The sequence below is a fragment of the Fistularia commersonii genome, chromosome 31 (assembly GCF_037954325.1).
Source record: "Fistularia commersonii isolate RoL2024-O1a breed Wild chromosome 31, RoL_Fcom_v1.0, whole genome shotgun sequence".
NCBI classification, from domain to species: domain Eukaryota; kingdom Metazoa; phylum Chordata; class Actinopteri; order Syngnathiformes; family Fistulariidae; genus Fistularia; species Fistularia commersonii.
This window is the reverse complement of record NC_141314.1, coordinates 5,942,501-5,962,589: the sequence shown is the minus strand read 5'-3', so window position 1 is coordinate 5,962,589 and position 20,089 is coordinate 5,942,501. Positions and strand designations below refer to the sequence as shown.

At 50.2% G+C, this 20,089-nt stretch overlaps 3 protein-coding genes across 3 annotated transcripts in view; 2 read left to right on the top strand and 1 right to left on the bottom strand.

Moving 5' to 3' along the window:
- Positions 1 to 8,978: 8,978 nt before the first annotated feature.
- Positions 8,979 to 10,004, bottom strand: cysltr1 (cysteinyl leukotriene receptor 1). Its single transcript, XM_086178604.1, has one exon. It carries the CDS (start codon positions 10,002 to 10,004, stop codon positions 8,979 to 8,981), a length of 1,026 nt encoding a protein of 341 aa, XP_086034730.1.
- Positions 10,005 to 14,172: 4,168 nt separating this feature from the next.
- LOC147215696 (uncharacterized) lies at positions 14,173 to 16,158 on the top strand. The gene is made up of 2 exons (XM_086178593.1): positions 14,173 to 14,344; positions 15,239 to 16,158. Exons 1-2 carry the CDS (start codon positions 14,310 to 14,312, stop codon positions 15,906 to 15,908), a joined length of 705 nt encoding a protein of 234 aa, XP_086034719.1. The 5' UTR covers positions 14,173 to 14,309; the 3' UTR covers positions 15,909 to 16,158.
- A 3,556-nt stretch (positions 16,159 to 19,714) lies between these two features.
- lpar4 (lysophosphatidic acid receptor 4) overlaps positions 19,715 to 20,089 on the top strand; it is a 7,770-nt gene continuing 7,395 nt past the window's right edge. The window contains exons 1-2 of the mRNA XM_086178933.1: positions 19,715 to 19,814; positions 20,025 to 20,089. The exon at positions 20,025 to 20,089 is cut by the window's right edge and continues 30 nt beyond it. The gene's annotated coding sequence lies outside the window, so the exon portion shown is untranslated. The remainder of the gene's footprint in view (positions 19,815 to 20,024) is intronic.

Genomic DNA, 20,089 nt, shown 5'->3' with positions numbered 1-20,089 from the left:
CTCAGAAAAACTCGTTGCATCACAAACGTCATTTTTTTTTTATCATGCTGGAGCTTATCCCAGCTGTGATTGGACGAGAGGTGAGGCTCACCCTTGATCGACCAATCACAGGACCACTTATAGACCGTTCACTCCTTCATCCACGTCATATCAACAAGCAACCATTCACCCTCTCATCAAATCCAAATATTCACTCATTCATTCACATCATACTTAGAGATACAACTATTCACTCCTTCATTCACACATCATATAGAGACGCAATGCGATTCATCCCCTCATTCACACGTCTGGTCAGTTCAGGGTCTCCAGTGAACCTCCTGCATGGGTTTTGACTAATGGAGGAACCCGGAGAACCCTGAGGAACCCCACGTAGACACAGGGAGAACATGGAGACTCCACACAGAAAGGCTTCCCGGTGGGAATCCTACCGGGGACCTTCTTGCTGTGAGGTGGACGTGCTAACCGCTGCGCTAGCATTCATCTGCATTAACGAATTAACAGCTTCTGCAATCCTTTTCATCCTCTTTTTCACTTGATAAGTGAGTTTGCTGCCTCTGATGTGGAGAAAAAAAAATGTCCGCAAGCCAAAAAATGATCTTTCTTTATCCTACAAAGAGCTCCGTGTTTAAAGAATCAGTCTAAAAGTCATATTTTGCCAAACGCTCGCTGCTCGGAGCCTTCCTCCCCCTGCCGATGGAGTATCTGGAGAGGCCGGACTCCCCCTTGTTATGACAGAGCTGAATTGGATTACGTTGGCCCGGGAAGGGGAAAACAAAAAGGGTCGACAAGTGTTGAAAACAGCCGTAAATCACTCCGTGCACGTCTGCGAAATCCCTGGCAATTACACACACTTGATTTAAGCTAGCCGGAGAATGTGTTTAATAGCGTGTCAAGCTAGCTGTTAAGGAGTTATTCCGGCTTGGTTTACGGTTTCGCCTCCCGACCCCCGCTGAGGAGGGATCTTCTCGAAGGACTGGAAGGGTCTCTCTCAGCTTGTGTCCTCGGTAGAATGTCTGCGGGGGGAGGGGGGGGGTCGAACGCGTGGCCGCCCATTTTAGCTAGCGACCGCAGCAGCGAGCGCGGTAATGAGATAAAAGAACGGGCTGAAAGGAGAAGTTAGCGATCAACCTCAAGGTTATATTTCCTTTCCTTTTCGACGAGGAAGAAAGGCCTCTCTTTACGGGGGAAGTTAGCGGGCGGGTTAGCACGAAGGCGGGTGTGAAGAGCGGCGTGTTTTGGGAACAGACGGCCCTTTATCCCCCTTTTGTGCGTCACGGCCGGTACAAAAATACCCCGTTTGCCAGAAATACATTCAATTACAAAGGCAAGCAGGAGCGACTTATAAAAACAGATGGACGGCGAGCTTGAACTGGGATAGCTCCTTGCGAGGGTCTTGGAGTGCAAGTGACCTTGGAGGCCGCCACGGCGATGTTTCGCTCCGACGGCGACCCGCCGCAGCTTTCACGGAGGGGGAGGAGAGTTTGTTTACGCCGCACAGTGTGACAACGCGGGCAGTCTGGAAGGCGTCTTTGTCTGTTTTCAATGGCCAGCGGCCCCCTGACTGATGCCTGTCTCGGTAATAAGCTGACAGAAGACTGCTCCCGCCGCTCCCCGGGCTGCTCCGGCTCCACAATGCGATTATCCCCTCTTGTGCGTCGCGCTTTCTACCATCCAAACAACCGTGACCCTTCACTCCTCTTTGTGGGTGACCTCACTCGGTACCTTGAAAACGAGCCCCGCCGATCCTCAGTACCCTGCAAGTTCAGTCGGGCTTAGAAATCCAATCCTCTTGGACGGGATTGGAGATCCCTTTCGCCGTCCGACGGCCAGACGCGACTCACCGCCGCCTCGACCCGGCATTTTAAGTGACTCTTTCAGCCGCTGAGAGTCCAAGTGGTTGTTTTCGTCGTGCGCTGTGAAGTACCGTTACGGGTGCTGTCAGTGCCTGCGGTCGGACGTATAGATACTTCAATGGAAACTTGGTTTGCAGCTGGAGTCGTCTTCTTAAAAGAGGGATCTCAGCGCTGCGGTTAGTCCGGCAACCAGACCGATATGCATCGGAGATTGCATCAGTGATGATGGGAACAAAGCGGCTTTTTTTTAGACACGCCCTTTCAAGGGTTTGAAGGGGAGCTTGGAATTGGTGATACGCCGGTCGTTGTTTGTCACTGCCTGATGGAAACCGTTCTTGTTTCTGTGATGACATGGTACGTATGATACGAAGATTCATGAAGGCTGTGCTCGTTGCATCCTGGGATGGACGTCGGGGTAAATGTTGAGGGAAATAGTTGCAGCGAAAGGCCGAACGGGAAAACCCAATCTCAGTGAGTCCTTCCAGAGTCCTCTTCAAAATTCCTTCACCGTGACTGGACGAGAGGCGGGTTCGCCCTGGATCCATCCCGGGGCCTCATACACGGTCATACAACTACGGATAATATAGGTGCTTCATTGAACCTCCTGCATGTCGAAACCGGAGGAACCAGGAGAACATGCACACTTCAGGTTCTACCCTTCTTGCTGTGAAGCCGACGTGCCGCCTCCACGTCAGAAGGCTGTTTTACGAGCTAAGCTAACGCGCAAACATGTCTTTTTAAACCTCCACGCTGTATTTAATTATTTTAATCCCCCCCTTTACTAGCGTTCCTTCTACTCTAGTCACTTCTGTGAGTAAAAACGTCCAGTATCATCATGGTGAACTCCTCTGATTGGGCCACAGGAGATCAGATGTTATATCCATCCAGACTCCCTGCCCATATTAGGCTACTTGCTTACAAACATGTCATAAACCGGCTTTGTTTGAAAATACAACGTCAACAAAGATATCGATGTCGTGTCCTTAGAATAGCTCGCTTCACCTCCAGGGACGACGCTAACGGTCCCGTCCATCAGTCCGACGTCATCTCCCCTCATTCGGCGGAGGACCAAATGTGGAGACCACCTGGTGTTCTGTTGACTGGGATAGTCTACAGGAACCCCATTGACAAATCAGACCCCGGAGTTTCAGAGAAACGGTTGTGCCGGACATCACGGCTCGCTGTAACACCACCATTATTAGGAAAGGTTTGGTTTTAGCCGTTATGTTGATTCACGGTCGTGAAGCGCCTTATCCGTTTAATGAGACCGTGTTTGTATTCGCCGGAAATAACAGATAGATGTGGAAAGAGAGCGCCTTGGCCGGAGTCCCGCCCGTCCGGAGCGCACGTGATCCTCGTTGATGTTCGTTATTACAAGCGAAGTGGGCTGTTTTGCCCCAACACAAACAAACAAGGAAAATCTGAGGAGCAGACGCTGTGCGGGCTAATCCCAACAAACCACAGGCCTAAACGGGAGCAGGTGAGACCAACCCTTACGATCCAGCTGAGCCGCAGGTGTTATTTATACGCCGCCGAAACACAACCTGGTTGTCAGGGGACACTTTCTATGCAGAGCAGGTCTGGACCGCTATCTTTAAAATCGTTCGCAGACGCGCCGACATTCCTCCGGGAGCAGGCGCTTGGCGACGGCGGAGAGGAAATGCTGCCGCTTATTCTGCATATCGTGGCGGGGCTGGAGCCGATCTCATTCGACGAGGGGCGGATTTTACCCCGGACCGGCTGTCGGACAATCCCAGAGCCTCATTGTAGAGACGTACTATTCATCCTCACATTCATGTGTCTGGAAAATCCCTCCGGGGTCTCCGCTGATTGAGAGATTGTTGCAGGAACCCGGAGAACCTGGACGAGAACATGGAGACTCCACGCAGAAAGGCCTCCTGCAGGAATTGAGGCGGAAGCGCTAACCGCTGCACCGCTGCGATGCCCACAAACGATCTATTGCTATTAATATCAGTAGCGCTAACAGTTACATGCTAATTGCCACTGTGATACAATAACAGCTTTAATATTTTCATCACGGAACTAAAAACGGGAGATCAAGCCCCGCCCCCTGGAACCTGCGACATGTGAGCGCCCGAAGACTCGGCAGAAGATATGAGGTTACTGTCACGTGCCGATGATGGTACATAAGTGCCGAATGGGAGGATGAGAGAGGTGCATCATGGGATGTCTAAAGGCCAAAAGACAAACTCGGATGCGCCAGCATTCCAGGAATGGCGCGGCCGATTTGATAAAAGGGCGAGGACCGGCTCTCGCTTTACTGCCCTTAACGCCTCCGTGTGGGAGAGCTGCCTTTCCAGCAGCCGAGGTGAACTTCCCCAAAAACAGACCCTCAAGATCCGAGCGATCCAGTCCAGATCAGTAATTTGCATCAGGTTCGCATCTGGGCCAGAACGTGTTGGCGCTCCTCATCTTCTCCGCCTCCTCCTGATTCACCGCTGAATCAAAAGCTGCTCCGGTTACATACCAACGGCATCACGGCATCGCCTTTTTTTCCGCCGGCGTGGCAACAATTTGGTACGTTCGTCTTTTCCGTGCTACAAGCGGCGAAGAGCAAATGAGGAAAGAGGCCGATGACAATGTCGTGTTGATGGTGACACAATGTCGATCTGTCTTGTAACACACTTCGGGCGGCGCGGCGGATCGCGATGTCTTAAATAGATTTGCCAAAACCCCCGGGAGGATGGAGATAAAGGGAGACGTGCGGTTCCTCTTGGGCTCGAGGAATTGGGGGCTCTGCCTTGAGGACAGAGGTGCCGGTTAGCAAAACCGTGGAAGAGCGGCGATGGACTCGCAGCAGAGGACAATGAAAAGGGGCAGGAAGTAAAACATGCGGTACCACAATGGGAACGGGTGGACAAAATAAAACAGGAAAGAGGCGCGAGACAAAAACTGTTCAAAGCAACAGGAAAACGCCTCGATTGCACAGAGCTGAGAAAATATAGAAAAGGAAAGGTGGACGCTGAATAAAGTTCAAATGGGAGTCAGCGGCGGACTGCCGGGGTAGGTCACGCGTCTGCAGGAAGGTCTCGGCGTCGGCGGAGAGGACCACGATGAAAGCACGAGTATACTTTGGATGTTTCATAACGGGTATTGCCGGCAACCTGATGAGTGGCTAACTAGCGTTAGCTTTCCTTCTTTCTCGGTGATCTTAAACATCGAAGTGTTGGACCGGAGAGTGGTGACCACCATGTGGTCCGACGCAATCCCATATCTCCAGGTAGCATTTTCAATCAAATCTTTGTTACCAGCCGCCCTTGTAGCCCTTCTGATGTTTCGTAACACCGCGCACAATGGGGTTGTTGTGTGACGGGGCGTGCAGGGATCATGTGAAGTACTGTCTGTCTGCAAACTATGTAAGGGATGGATTGTATTTGCCGGGCCGGGAAGACTTTGATGATGGAACTCAAAGGAAAACGGGAGACAAAAGCAGTTATGGCGGACGCCACCGGCTGCCCGGGAAGGCCCGGCGACCCGCAGCACCGCGGGACCAATCCGGTCCGGGTAGATCCCGAAGATGGGCCGTGGACCCTGAAGAACAGGACCAGGATCCACACCTGCGAAATCGGAACCGGAATGGCGACATGAGCCAGGACTGCCTTGATGCCCCAGAGTGAAGTCATAATATTCACTGTCCGACGGTGGATTCGCTCAAAGCCCATCCTCAGTCTGGGCATACCCTTCAAAAAGTGGACACGAAACGGGATGTTAGCATTAGCGCACTGGGGTGAAACACAACCCCTGCAGGTGTGTTTATGCAGTATCCGAAGTCAAAGTCAGCACCTTCCTCCAATTGTCGTGCCTCCAGAGGTCCATGTCTGGGAGGTCTCGTTTCAGTTGTGGCAACCTTCAGGCTTCATCCTGGATTCCTTCTGTCTTCAAATGTAAACACTGTAAATGTGCCGTATCCTCTATTGGTATCTGGTTCCCAGTAATCATTCCCAAAACCCAGATCGAATTTGCACTCTGCCATACGCCCTCACACCGTAATCACCGCTTTCACGCCCAGCTCTTGTCCGACCAGCCGTTAGCAAACGAAATGCCCCAGTTAGCTCTCGCACCATCTCGCAGAACTTCACAGCAGAGGATTGTTGGAAGTTTGCCCTTTGTTTCAGAAGCAAAGGGGATGCCGAGTCCGCCTCGCTCCACCTCCAAGCATTTGATGAGTTGCTGGAATCCAGGATGTGATGATGGAAGACGTCCCTGCAGCGTTTCCAAACGGACAATAATTGGATTTGATTAACTACAGATGGACGTTTCATCTCAACATGTTATCGAACAGATTTCCCCGCGGACGACAACTAAAACAGGATAAAGGTGTTTACCGGCTCTGGCCCCGCCGCCCTCAGACGGAGGAAGGAGATGTTCGGGACGGATCAGAGACAGCCAGATCCTCGTACCCTTTGATCAAGATGTTCTGAGCTGCTTAACAGACCACAGACCGGGAAGTGCGGGGATCTTTTTGACACGATTGTCTTGCAAACAAGTCGTCTTCGTCTCCTTCCAGTCCAGTCACCTGCCTCCATCCAACCCTCTCCTCTGCATTCTCTTAAACAAGCGCCTAACCAGAGCTTCTGGTCCAGAACAGTTTCAGACGGACGAACGTAAAGTCAAAGGATTACATTCACTTCAGGTGCTCTGAGGATTTGATGCATTTGTGATTATATTAATAATTACAGCAAAAAAAAAAGAAACATAACTTAACAATCATTAACAATAACATGTGCTCAGGAAATGTATACACACAAATTGATAATGAAGTGACATTACAATGATAATATTATAATCATTTTATTGTTATTATCATCATTATTGTTCTTATTGGGATTATCGTTGTTTCAGTGGTTTAGTGGTTGTTTTGGTGCTAGTATTACATAGAATTCTATTCTAAAACAATAATGATAATGAATAGTATTTTAATCTAACTTATAATCTATTATTGTTATTATTTGCATTACTGTGAGATATGGTGTGCTGGAATGATTGTTTCTCTTAACATGATCATTTTTATTATTACATTAGCATATGTAACAGTGAGTAATAATCTTTTCCTCTAAAATTAAATCATTTTAATTTCATTTCATTTATAATGTATTATTACTATCTTAATTGTATTTTAAGCATCATTATTGTCATGATCAGCACTGTTGGGAGGCAAGAAAAGTAATAATAATTTTCATGATAGTAGAATTGATCCATAATCTACCACATAATCTGTCATGAGCATCATCAATAGGTGATAAAAACAACATATTTTTAAGTGAGAACTCTGCACTTGATGCAGATTGATAGGCGCAAATCAGAAAAAAAGCTTTGCGTTGACATCCACCTGGAGTCCTGACTTGACTAGCACATTAGCACATGAAGAAGCTTCAGCACATCCTGGTGAAGGATCTGCATCAGCGAAGGATGGACTGACTCTCCAGCCAGCCTGCCGCCGGATCCTGGATCTCAGGAGCGCAAAGAACATTTAAGCCTACCTTACTTTCCAACAGCTCCGCTGTAAATACCGGAGAATATTGACCTGCATATGTGTATTTATACAACGTGACAAGAAGCCCACTGCGCATAATGAGCACACACCGGACTCACATGGCGGGCGTACACATGCGGCGAGAGCGAGCTGCCTCCCCCTTGAGGCAAAACACATTTGGATCACGGCCTTTTCCAAGAAGCTATCAAGGATCCGCTAAGCCAATTACAGACAAGTGAACCTGGAGTGCACATGAGAGGGACGTTTAACCTTATCAGCGTTTTCCCTGATTGCGGTTGGCCGCGCCGGTTGTTCGCGAACCGCATGGAGACAAAGAGCTGGAAATGTCTGTATGGCGAACAGATGCGAGACCCCCCCCCCCCCCCCCTCCATTTTTTTTTTTTTTTAGGTACACAGCGGACGCACAGTCCCATCTCTGCCGTTGCGGAGCCCGAAAACAAACCCCTATTTGTGCTTGCAGAGGGCAGAGCGGATCATGTGCTTGATATTATCTGTTTATGAAGCGGTTATACAGTGGCCTTCTATGCTCCCGCCTGCGAGGACGGCCCCACCAGGGCCGACACTCACCCTTGTTTTGTGTTTTTAATGGAGCGAGTCGCGAAGGCTGTCCCCGGAGATGCGGACTAATCGAAGAAAAAGAAAAAAAAAAAGACAACGTTTTCCTTTTATTGCTCCACGTTTGCCGTACAGACAGAAAGAGTACACTTCTTTTACACTGTTCCAGTGCAGATGATAAAGGAAATGGAGGAACTTCAAGCGCAGGTCTAAATATCTGTGCTGGTGTAGCATCTAGTGGACAAAGCTTGCAATTTCTTGCGCCGTCGCCATGAAGCGGAGTCTATTTCCACGGCAGAGCGTCTACGGCGGTAGTAGGAGAGCTCAGCACATGCCGTTCACCCGCAGTACATCCTTGTTTTTGGCAAGGGAGCATCACAACCATACGGTCGTTATAATTAATCGGACATACATGTTTCGCAAAATACACTCCTGGGGTTTGCGCTGTTGTGACAGTCTGGTTCTAGAAGCTGGACTTGAGACTGTTCTCACACCTTTGTCCTAGTCGGCCTCCTGAACCTGATCACCTCCAATCGGGACCAATGTAAAGATACCGGCCCCGAGCTCGGAACCAGAAGAAACATCACAGGGAACCGCAGTGGCAATGACATAACAACAAGACGACACTGACAGATGATGCTAACAGACATGATGCTAACAGATGATGGCTGTGACAATCTGAGTCTGGCGTTCCTGATACTGGTCCTGGTTGCAGGTGATCAGCTCGAGAGCAGACGTGTGGAGCAAACACGGAGTCCAAGTTCAGTCCAAACAAAAGCTCACTTCTAACCTCTAGAATTTCTGAATTTTTGAGATACTTCTGAATTCTCTGGAGTACACAGGGGCAGGAAGTGACACGACTAGCATCCCCATAGTCCCTCGTTCCAAATGATTTTCTGATTTTCCTGCTACTTCAGGGTCGAGTCTTCCCCTCTCGGTGTCCGGGTTGGGAGCAGTTCTTTCGTTTTGGCTGAACCTCGGGTCTGAACCATGTCCGTTCCCCGGGCGGTCAACAAACTCTGCTCATGGAACCGAAACATTAGCTGCCCGTTTTAATCGTTACCGTTGCCGTTATTTGGGCTTCTACTGGCCAGTCTGTGCTCCTGCCGCGGGCCGAGCCGGACCATGAGCAGCGCGGAGCTCGTCCTCTGACGCAGGTGTCTGCGGAAAACCCCTCCGGAGAAGAAGTAGAGGATCGGGTCGAAGCAGGAATTGGCAGCGGCCAGGCACAGGGTCACCACCACGGACTTCTGCATGAGGATCCTCTCGGAGCAGGGCGCGTCATCCCGGGAAAGGACGCTCAGGTGGACGGTACGCTGGATGTGGTACGGCGTGAAGCAGAACAAGAAGGTCAGCAGGATGATGACGATCATGCAGATGGCCTTGGTGTCCTCGCTCCGGCCGTGTCTCGGGGTGCGGGACAGTAGGGTTCGGATGATGCCGACGTAGCAGAGGATGATGACCAGGAAGGGAAGGGCAAAGCCCACAATCAGAGACAGGTAGTTCATCATCACAAGTTTCCCCAGATTGTTACCCCGCTTGGGCTCTAAGCACTTGGTTTTGTTGGTGACGGGGTCAAGATACTGTCCAGACATCAGGAAGGGCGAGGACGAAAGACCGACGAAAAGCCATATGGCCACGCACACCGGTCGAGCGCGCCTCTCTGCCACTCGCTGAAAGCTCTGCATGGGGAAGACGATGGCCAGGAAGCGCGTGACGGACATGGCGGCCATAAAAAAGATGCTGCAATAGAGGTTCACGTAGAGGGCGTAAGAGCTGACGCGGCAAAGGAGATCCCCTTGGTTCCAGTGGCCCTTGTTCGCGTAGTAAAGAACTCGCATCGGGAGCGTGATGACGCACAGCAGGTCGGCGGTGGCCAGGTTCAGCATGTAGACGTAAAAGGGGAAGTTCTTCCTGTAGGTCCTGATCAGCATCGCCAGCGCGAAGCCGTTGCCGCCGAGGCTAAACACGGCGATGACGGAGTAGGCCGTGGAGTAAACCTGGTTCCGGAAGTCGTCGATGGAAGGGCAGTCGTCGGCGCCGCTCTGCGCTCGGCCCGTCAGATTGACTCGCTCCATCGCCGGCGGTGATCCGCAGAAGAAGCTGCATGGAAATGAGACGACGTGTCAAAGGTATAAGAAGGGGGAAGGTCAGAAAGCTTGTCAGACTTCTCCTGCACCTTGTTTATCCAGAAACCACTTGACGGTGTTTTCCTCTCAACCCGTGTTTATAATTATCCCACGTCAGACCTCGGAGACGTCCTGTAAACGTCCTGCGCTACACGTCCTATTTTCACGATTTCAAACCGCGTCGGCCTCTTCTCAATCGGGATCTCCTCGACCCCGACTCCCCACGGCCGAAGAGCCGCTGTTTATTCCTGTTTACCTTTCCGCCCCCTCGGGCCTTTTATTGCGCTGTTGCGAACTTTGTTTATAACTTCAAAACTACCGATTTACAAAATTAGACGTGTCATAGCGTCACAGTCACCGCAGCAAATCACTAAGGACATGGCCGAGGAGAAGGTGGTCTTACCCGTCCGTCCAGGAACCTCCGCCGCCCTCTTCTGCAGGTCCTTCTATATCAGCAGTTGAAGACCTTCTTGGTTGTCCCCTGGGGGCGCTGGGGTTGCGACAGACACTTATCTGTGTGACCTGAGGTAAGAAGATGCCAGCCCACGTTCTGTGGTTTTTATCGGCGCTGCAGACGAGGTTTGCGCTTCATATTCTGGCCGCCATCTGATCTCCAGCATTAGATTCGTACGCATCGGCCTCGCTCTCACCTGCATCTCACACTCAGGATGTGATGCAGACGTGAGCGAGGCCGCTCGCTGCTTCCTGTCTCGGCAGGAAGCGTGAGCTACTTTTGCTTCATTCAATCACTAATCCATCATCTATATCGCCAGTCTTGTCGTACGAATGTTCGCTTTCTTCTTAATGTGATATATAGACGTGATATCAGTCAGTCGCTTGTTTACGTGGAAGACGGATCCATTCATTCACTTTCTCCAGCATCGTCTGGCGCAGGGGTCACCAACTTTTACCACTCAAAGAGCTATTTGGACACATTTCCCAACAGTAAAGAAAACACCAGGAGCCACACGACCCTTTTGAAATTTAAATTGATTTAACACAACTTTTTTTTTTTTTTTTTTTTGCCTTTATGCTATGTATGAACAAAATATTTTGTTGCATTTTTTTTAAATCGCTAAATAACTGAAGAGAAAACAAAAATACATTTCTGCAAGCAACAAATCATTCTGAAATCTGAAAAAAGACATCAGGTTGAAGGTTTCTTTTAAGCAAAACACTCAATGTCTATTTGAGTCCTTCTTGTATTTATAAAAAAAAAAAGGTGAATTTAAACCAAAAATGCTGTCCTCCCTCTGTATGCTGGCATCCTTTTACAGGCGCGTGCAGAAATAATATTTTAACACATTTTTTTTAGATAAAGATTCAAAATTACATTTTAAAAATAAACAAACTATTTTAATTAAATACTCGTTAATTGCTCCTCCGCTGTGACAGCTAGTATCCGTGGAGACTGTCATTCAAATCCAGTCAAATAATCGACAGGTAAACACACAAAGAACAAGGATTTGAACTCCAAATCCAACTCTTGCAACTGTGAGGACGTCGACCTTCTAAAATCCAGTCACGTTGTCGGGTCCGACACGACACGGCCCTCAGAAAGATATTTCAAAGCAAACGTGTCTCAAAGTGTTGCTTTATATTTGAGCGTTTCATCGATGAAATTTACCAGCGCATATTAGACACACCGCAGAACCTGCTCTCGCTACAAAGGCCAGTTCCTCTGTCCATTCCTGTGGAAATATACGGTACACGTCCTCTTATTTTTCTTTTCCCAGTTCTCGTGGTTAGTTATGCTGTGCGTCAATTAGCTAGCTGACTATTTCATTAAAATAGACTATTTCAATAAGAATAAGAGTTTTGAAGTCGGACCCTCCCGCACACTGGATTACGTCTGGGATTGGCTCCGGCTGTCCGCAACCCTGAACAGGCGCAATATAAAATGAATGTATGGACCACACGGGATTATTTGTGACTTATCATGTTAAGAAATGTCAGCTAAGACTTATCTGAGCCAGATGCAGTCAACTGAAGAGCAACATCTGACTCGCGACCCCTGATGTAGAGGGACCGGCTGAACCTCCTGGAACCCCACGCAGACACGGGGAGAACATGGAGGCTCCACACAGAAAGGCCTCCCTGTGGAAATCCGACCTTCTGGCTGCAAGGTGGAAGCGCTAACCGCTAATCTTCTACCGTACGCGCAAAGTTATGTGAGTATCGTCCGACCCTGATTCCAGAGCTGTGTGTTAAATGTGGATTCTACTCCGCCTGAAAGCAGTTACCGTCCTACGTGCGAGATGATGAGTTCTCTCTGGACCTGCAAGCCATCCACACTGCAAGACGCCGCTTATTTCTCAGGAAGTTTCGCGTATGTTGCAATTCAGCAGAGGCAGCAGAATGTGGCTTCTTCAGCGAGACGCCTGCAACCCACGAACCCTCTGCACAGATCAGGGGTGGACATCAAGAAACTCAGGCTGTAACCCTCAACTCGCATTGTCAGCAGTAGAAAGGAAGCAGAGGTTTCTTTCTCCATCTCTTTTTTTTTTTTTTTTTCTCGGTATCTCTGTGTGAAACAATGAAAGCCAGACTTAGAAGGCTGCAGAGAATCGCTCGGATCTGCAGGATCTTATCAGAGAAACGTTCAGACACGTTTCAGGACAGACGATATGACAGCTCAGGGAGAGGCCCTCTTATTTCAGCAGATATTTTATATATTTTATTTTTATTATTTTCCATTCACCCTGTCATTCACATCTCCTGTAGAAACAAGCAACCATTCCCTCACTCATTCATATGTTGTCTACAGACATACACCATTCACTCACTCACATCTTATTCAGAGACAAACAACCATTCTCAAAGGATTAAATAACATAGCCATGTTTTTCAAGAAACCTTGCCACAAAATGACGGAATATGTTTTAATCTCATCATCTGAAAATGTGTTTGCACAGGTTGCGGGGTATTCTGACGCTACACTGCAGCTAAAGGGAATATTTCTAATGCAAACAGTTTGACTCACTTCTTCCAAACACATTCAGGACTTCTCCAGAAAGGTGACTCAAAGATAGAGGCCGCAAAAAATACAAACAGGCCGTGTTTGATGACAGGTTTTCGGTAAGGGGACTCGGGTGAGGGAAGCAGGGGGTTTCGGTGTTCGGAGGAGTTTTGGTCCAGGAGGTACCGGCGTGCGGAGGAGGCCGGTCCAGGGTCGCTGCCGATTCTGCGGCTAACGTTTGGTACCTATAGGGGCGAGGCGAGGCCTCCAGAACCATCTGTCAACAATGCTGTGTCTTCACGGACCAGATCTTCAATCCGCTGACCAAAAACCTGCAGCAACCCAAAGCTGTCCAAGTGGATGAGTTAATGGTTGCATGATCTGAATGAGAGGGTGAATCTTTGTTTGTCTCTGTATGATGTGAATGAGTGATTGAATGGATGCATGTCTCTTAATGACGTTTGTAAGAATGAGTGAGTGAGTGTATGTTTGTATGTCTATGATTTGAATGAGAGGGTGAATGTTTATATGTCTTCAAATGAGATGTGAGAGGGTGAATGCATGTTTGTCTCTAAGTGACGTGAATGAGAGGCTGAATGTTTATTTGTCAATATGATCTGAATGAAAGGGTGAACAGTTGTATGTCTCTAAATGACATGAATGAGTGAGTAGTTTAGTTTAGTAAACTATATATAGTTTACTGCATGTTTCTATGACATGTGAATGAGAGGGTGAATGGCTGTATGGATCCAGGGTGAACCCCGTCTCTCGGCCAATCACGGCTGCCTCCCTGCCTCTCGGCCAATCACAGCTGGGATAGGTTCCACCCCATGTAACCCTGACTGCAGGATAAGATAAAGAAATGAATGAATGAATGAATGAACTATTGAGACCAAGGAATGATTCACCATGAAAAGGGATTGATGGAGTGTGAGGTTAGTCACTCCAAGTCAGAGTCGCTTTGTTTGCCAACATACCGATCACACCCTCGGTTACCATGGATACAGCCGTGCGCTCCAACACGCTTCCCAGGAATCTGTCAACACGTGTGTGTATGTGTGTGTGTTGTCATGACACTGATGTGCAATACCAAATTGCCGGTTATTAAAAATCAGTGCGTGAGATTACAACACACACACACACACACACTGATGTCATTCATGTGCAGAAGCCCTCGCGCAGAGACTCCCCGTCAGCGTGACTCACCCTGGACGTGACGGCGCCGGCAAACGGGGCGGTCGGACGGGTAGAAGGCCGAACTCGGCCGGCTCCTCCAGGAGACGGGAGGAACCACCATGAAGCTCCACATCACCTTCCTGCACGTCGTCAGGTCAGTCCTGCGTGGATGGAGATTCACTCCTGCTCTATTCACCCACCTGTGACAGGCTGAATGGCTGTTGTGTCTCTATGTGACGTGTGAAAGGCTGTGTGTCTGTGTAACGTGTTGATGAAAGAGTGAACGGTTGTGTTTCTATATGATGAATGAATCAATGAATGTAGGATGTATGAATGACACACATGTCTTAGTGACGTGTGAATGAGAGGGTGAATAGTTGATTATCTCTGTGGGTGAAGTGGCGAATACTTGACTGTATGTCTCTGGATAACATGTGAATGAGAGGGTGAATGTTTGTATGTTCCTATATGATGAATGAGTAAGAGAGGGAATGGTTGTACGTCCACACATAGGAAGTATGAACGAGAGGGTGAAAAGTTGATTATATTTATATGACCTGTGGATGAGTGGGTGAATAGTTGACTTTATGTCTCCATATGATGGTCTGTTGAGTGAATGAGTGAATAGATTTAGGTCTCAGTAAATACAGTGATATATGATGAATGAATGAGAGAGGGAGAATAGTTGTATGTCTAAAATTCTGGACAATGCATGAATGAATGAGTGAATGCTTGTATGTCTCTATGTGACGTGTGAATGAGAGGGTGAATGGCTGTATGTCTCTACAGCTGGTTGAACCCCGCCTACTATGGCAACCATGAGTGCAGAGTAGGCAATTTAGATAGTGGATGAATGGATGAATGGATGAATGGATGAATGAATGGATGAATGGCTGTAGGATAGTGTTGCATTGAGATTCATGTGTGAGTGATTTGATTTGCAAAGAACAGGAAGGTGGTGTTTCTAGCTGTCTGTTTCGGGTGGACTCGACCCCCGAGACGTTCGCCCGTGAAGGACACGCTAACTTTTCCGTTTGGTGACCTGCAGATCGGTTCCCGGGTCAGAAGGAGCCCCCTCCGTCCCCAGGGAGTGGTTGAGATGTTTCCTGCGTCTGAAGCTGGTGACGGCGCTGCTGCTGCCGCGAGGAGCGGCCCTGCCTCTGCTGCTGGGCTCGCTGCTCAGCCTGAGGGCCCTGCTGCTCCTCCGAAGCCCTCGCATCTCCACCAAGCCTTCCACCGTCTTCCTGGGGCAGCTGGCCGTCGCCGACGGCCTGGTCGGGCTTCACTGGGGTCTCAGAGCCTGCGAGCAGATGCTGAGATGGTTGGATACCACCCGCGAGGACGGCTTGTCCCAGCAGCTCCTTGAAGCCCACCACCTGGCCACCCTCCTGCTGCTGGGGCTGGTGGGACTGGAGGCCGTGATGGTTTCCCGCTGGCCCCGGCAGACCAGAAGATTCAGGACTTCTCACTCGGCCCAGCTGAGCTGCGGACTCGTCTGGGCGCTCGTGCTGCTGGAGCTTCTGGTTCTGCTGCCGTCGAAGCCGCCCGGCTCCTCGGCGCCTAAGGACCCTCTGACCCCTTCCCTGACCCCGGTGCCTCCTTCCGTCCTACCTTCTTTCTCCTACGTTTTGAGGAGGACACTCTGGTTTAGCAACGTTTGCCTCCATTACGCCGTCATATTCAGCAAACCTCAGAGAAGGACAAGTTCTTTCCATTAATATATTCACTATTAATTGATCCAAGTGTCGCTAGCGCAGGCTAGCGATGGTCTGTATTTGTGTGGGGGGGCCGGACGGGGCGGGGCGGCGCCACGTTCTGTCTGCACACGCCGCCAGGTGATCATGGCGCCGCGGGGCTTCACGTGGGATCCACGACCAAGCGCTCCACCCGGCCGTACGCCAGGGGAGCTGCTGATGTCGCGGCCGCTCGGCTCGATTTGTGTACAAGAGGGTCGACATTATGACCTAACAGGGAGTGTAAACTCACACACACACACACACACAGATGTGTGTGCATGTGTCTGTAAAAAGATTAAATTATATATATATATTAATTTACTTGTGTTGTGTGTGTGTGTGTGTGTGTGTGTTTGTGTGTGTGTGTGTGTGTACTGTATTTATTTGCTTGAACAAAGCATGCATGTACCTATTCAGAATCTGTCCACGAGGGGGCAGCAGAGCCACGGATACATCTTTCTGTATAAGCTTGAGAGCCTGGAGGAATAATTGGTATGGTGTGAGTGTGCGTGTGTGTGTGTGTGTGTTTGTGTGTGTGTGTGTGTGTGTGTCAAGTGTTCCTGGAACTAATCAATTAGGGTTCAAACATGGGGACCGGCAGGGTGAAGTGGAGTGAGAAGGAATAGGTGGCAACTCCCTTCCCATCATGTCCCCTGTTTGTGTGTGTGTGTGTGTGTGTGTGTGTGTGTGTGTGTGTGTGTGTGTGTGTATGTGTGTATTGGGGGGTGGTCGCTATATTAAAGAATAACATCAGACCTCGTTCGTGGTCCACTGGACCTGATCTGAGTCCAAACATTGCAATAATTGGCTAAAAGGCAGTATTGTTGTTTCTCTCAAGTGAAGGTCCAGCCATGTTCTCCTTGATATCTGCTGATTCATGAACGTGAGCGGGCCTCCCCCTCCGAGGTGGGTGCTTAGCGCCTCCTGTTGGAACCCCGTCTGGTGATCTCCGAAAGGTCACGTAGAGCTCTTCAGATTAGCCCGGTTAGCGGTTCGTGACCATGTTTCATCGCAACACGGCTTGACTCGGTGTATTTGGACACCAGTGGTCTGGTTCTGAAGACCACCTGGATCTGGAATCTGCAGGAGAAGCCCCCCCACCCCCACCCCACTCCCCGAGGGAGCCATGTTTGGAAATGAACTGATCAAATCTTCACTGTACGGCCTCCCCCCTTGAGGGAAAGCAGAGCAGCCCGTTTTATCGCTGAGACAAGCCGGCACTGTCTGTGCACGCCTCGGGGGGTCAGGCGGGGGGGTTGGTGGTGTGTGTGTGTGTGTGTGTGTGTGTGTGTGTGTGTGTGTCGGTGGAGGGGGAGTGGGGGATCTGTCTGGTCAACCAGTCTGGAGGACTGAAGCTCACCCATGGCTGCTCATGCTGCACCTATCTGGGCTGCAGAGTAAACACTTCCCTCTCCTTGACCAGGGTCTCGAAGTCCCCGGTCTCTGTCATTGATCCAGATGAAGCGGCAGGGGGGATAGGGTGTGTGTGTGTGTGTGTGTGTGTGTGTGTGTGTGTGTGTGTGTGTGTGGATCCCCCCCCCCACACACACACACAAAAATCGCAACCACATTATTATCCCGTAAAGCCCACGTCCGCTGTGTTTGCGGCGCCTTGCGGCCTTTGTCCGGCCCTGTCGTCAGGGCAGAGGTATGTATGGCACAGTGTGTGTGTGTGTGTGTGTGTGTGGGTGTGTGTGTGTGTGTGTGTGTGCCCACACACAAACCCCAAAACCCTCCTGGAGTAGATGAATGAGTGGATGCACGGAGGGAAGGGGAGGAAATACACTCATCATTGCATTAAAGGGAAGCGGGACACGGGGGTCGGCAAGAGTGGAGACCAAGGGGGGGATGAGGGGGGTGAGAAGGGGTGAGAGGGGGTGAGAAGGGGTGAGAGGGGGTGAGAGGGGGTGAGAGGGGCAGTAATAGGGTCTTTGTTTGGCTCGGTGTGACTCACAAAGCCCCGGCCCTTCCAGTGGAGCTTAGTTACCATCTCCAAACACATGGCGGGGGAGTCGTTGTGACCCAATCACACTTCGCCAATCTCCCGGTTCGTCCAATCACGAGGTTTCGGCGCCTCCTCGCCGGACCGACCCCCCTCTCCCGCCCCCGTCACCCCCTCGCCACCCCTGCCCGCCCGCCAGCCCGGCGTCTTGGCTCCGAGTGGCTGTCGTGGCTCTGACATCAGGGGGGGAAAAACACCGGCGTGACGGAGGGACGTGGAGGAGTTTGCGAAGACACAAACGTCTTTTCAGCACCTTCCACGGTTACACAAGAGCTGGACGGAGATGTTTTTAGAAACATTTATTCAAAATCATCTGGGATAAACTCGGAAGGGAAACGTGCTCTTCATGGAGTCATCAAAGAATCCGATGTAGCAACATTCACGTCGCAGATCTACAACAATTCATAGGTCACATAGAGACGCACGAGCATTCCCTTTCAAGCATACCGTTCATTCCCTTCGTTTCAGTGAAGACGTCTGAAACCAGGCTTTAGTCGTCGCTTTATTCCCGACATCTTCAATTGATAGAATCAAACCGGCTCTTATTAAAATCTTCTTGTCTTGTGGCATCTGAACTTGAGTTTCTTCAGCCCTCATCCCAGAGGCTTCCTCAGTTTCCCAATATAGCTGCCAGGGTTTTGGGTGTTTAGGGTGATCTTCTGTTGTCTACAATGTAGGTTGAAGCGCAGGTGATTCCTGTCGTCTGCGAGTGTCCTGGCTGTCTTTTTCCGCTCCCGCACAAGTCGGGACACTAAGCTGGTCATCCCAAGTTGTGCAGTAACAAGTCTGTGGAGGTTCTCAGCCACCCGGGTCACGGTAAATGACCTAATGGCCCAGTTATTTTGGGAAACTCCCCACAGGTCATCAGACCAGGAAGCTGAAACGTCTTCAAGTGAAGTGCATTTGCCGTGACAAGAAGATTTCGACAAAAATTCGCCATAACCTGGATGACTGAGAACCTCCACATTGACAAAGTCCAGGGATCAGCGAAGGGCAGGAGTGACACGTCAACAGCCTCTGGCTTCTATTCCAGGGTCGCTACAATATGTTGACAAATAACCGGTCACCCTCTCATTCACACATCAAATAGAAACATACAAGTCTTGTTCCTTTTCCGGAGTCTCCAGTGAAGCTCCTGCATGTGTTTGGAGTGTGTGAGAAACCCTGAGGAACCTCATGCAGACACCTGGAGAACAAGGACTCCACACAGAAAGGCCTCCCAGTGGGAATCCAACCATGGACCTTCTTGTTGCCTGATAGAAGCGCTAACCGCCGCACCTCCGCTTCACCTCAGTCCTCCTAAAGCCATGAAGACGTCCATCTACGACAGAGGAACCACTGCAGACCCCCCCTCCGGCGCTCCATCAGCCACATACTTGTGCACAATAGCGTTACGCCGCAGCGGGAGCTCAGCGCGGCTATTTTGGCCGATCAAAGTGCTTCCCCACCATTGTTACGACGCAATCTTCTCATCTCGACCCACGAGGAGTTATTTTTAGCCAGGTGACGGGCGAGTTGGACGCCTTCCCATTGTGTCCGAGCTGGCATGGGGGTTGCGCGTCTGCGTGCGACCGAGGACGTCCTTGTTTTTCTGCGCTCTCCAAGGCCCCGCGGCTCTGACAGATTTATGCGTAGCGCAACGCCGGCCCTCGCTGTGTCCAGGCTTCGACGTCCCGGCTCACCACGGGGGGGGCGGGGAGTTTTGAAGGGCGGGGTGAAGTGCGAGGGGATGCGGCGGCCTCGCCGGCACGCCCGCCAGCCGCTAGGCGCGTCTTTGACCAACGGGAGACACTTGACAGAGGGGGAAATGGTGGCGGGGGTTAGCGTCTGGCCGGCTGAGCGTGCTACAATAGCAGCGGGGAAGGACAGGACATCCTGCTTACTGCGTGAGCCAAACTCTCACACACACTCACGAGGAGTTAATGCATGCGTGCAAAACAACACACACCGCCGGTTACGGTGTTGTTTTTGGCGCCTTGCCGTAAGGAGTTGCTTTTGATAGTGATAATCAGAAAATGACGATGCTACGAGTCCGAGGCCTCCTTGTGATTTGGGTGAAAACAAAAAACATATTTTCCCACCTGTCTCTGTTGTAGAGGAGCTGACGACGTGCTAACGGCTAGTTAGCAACACGCCCGAGGGAGATGGGGGGGCTGCAGGA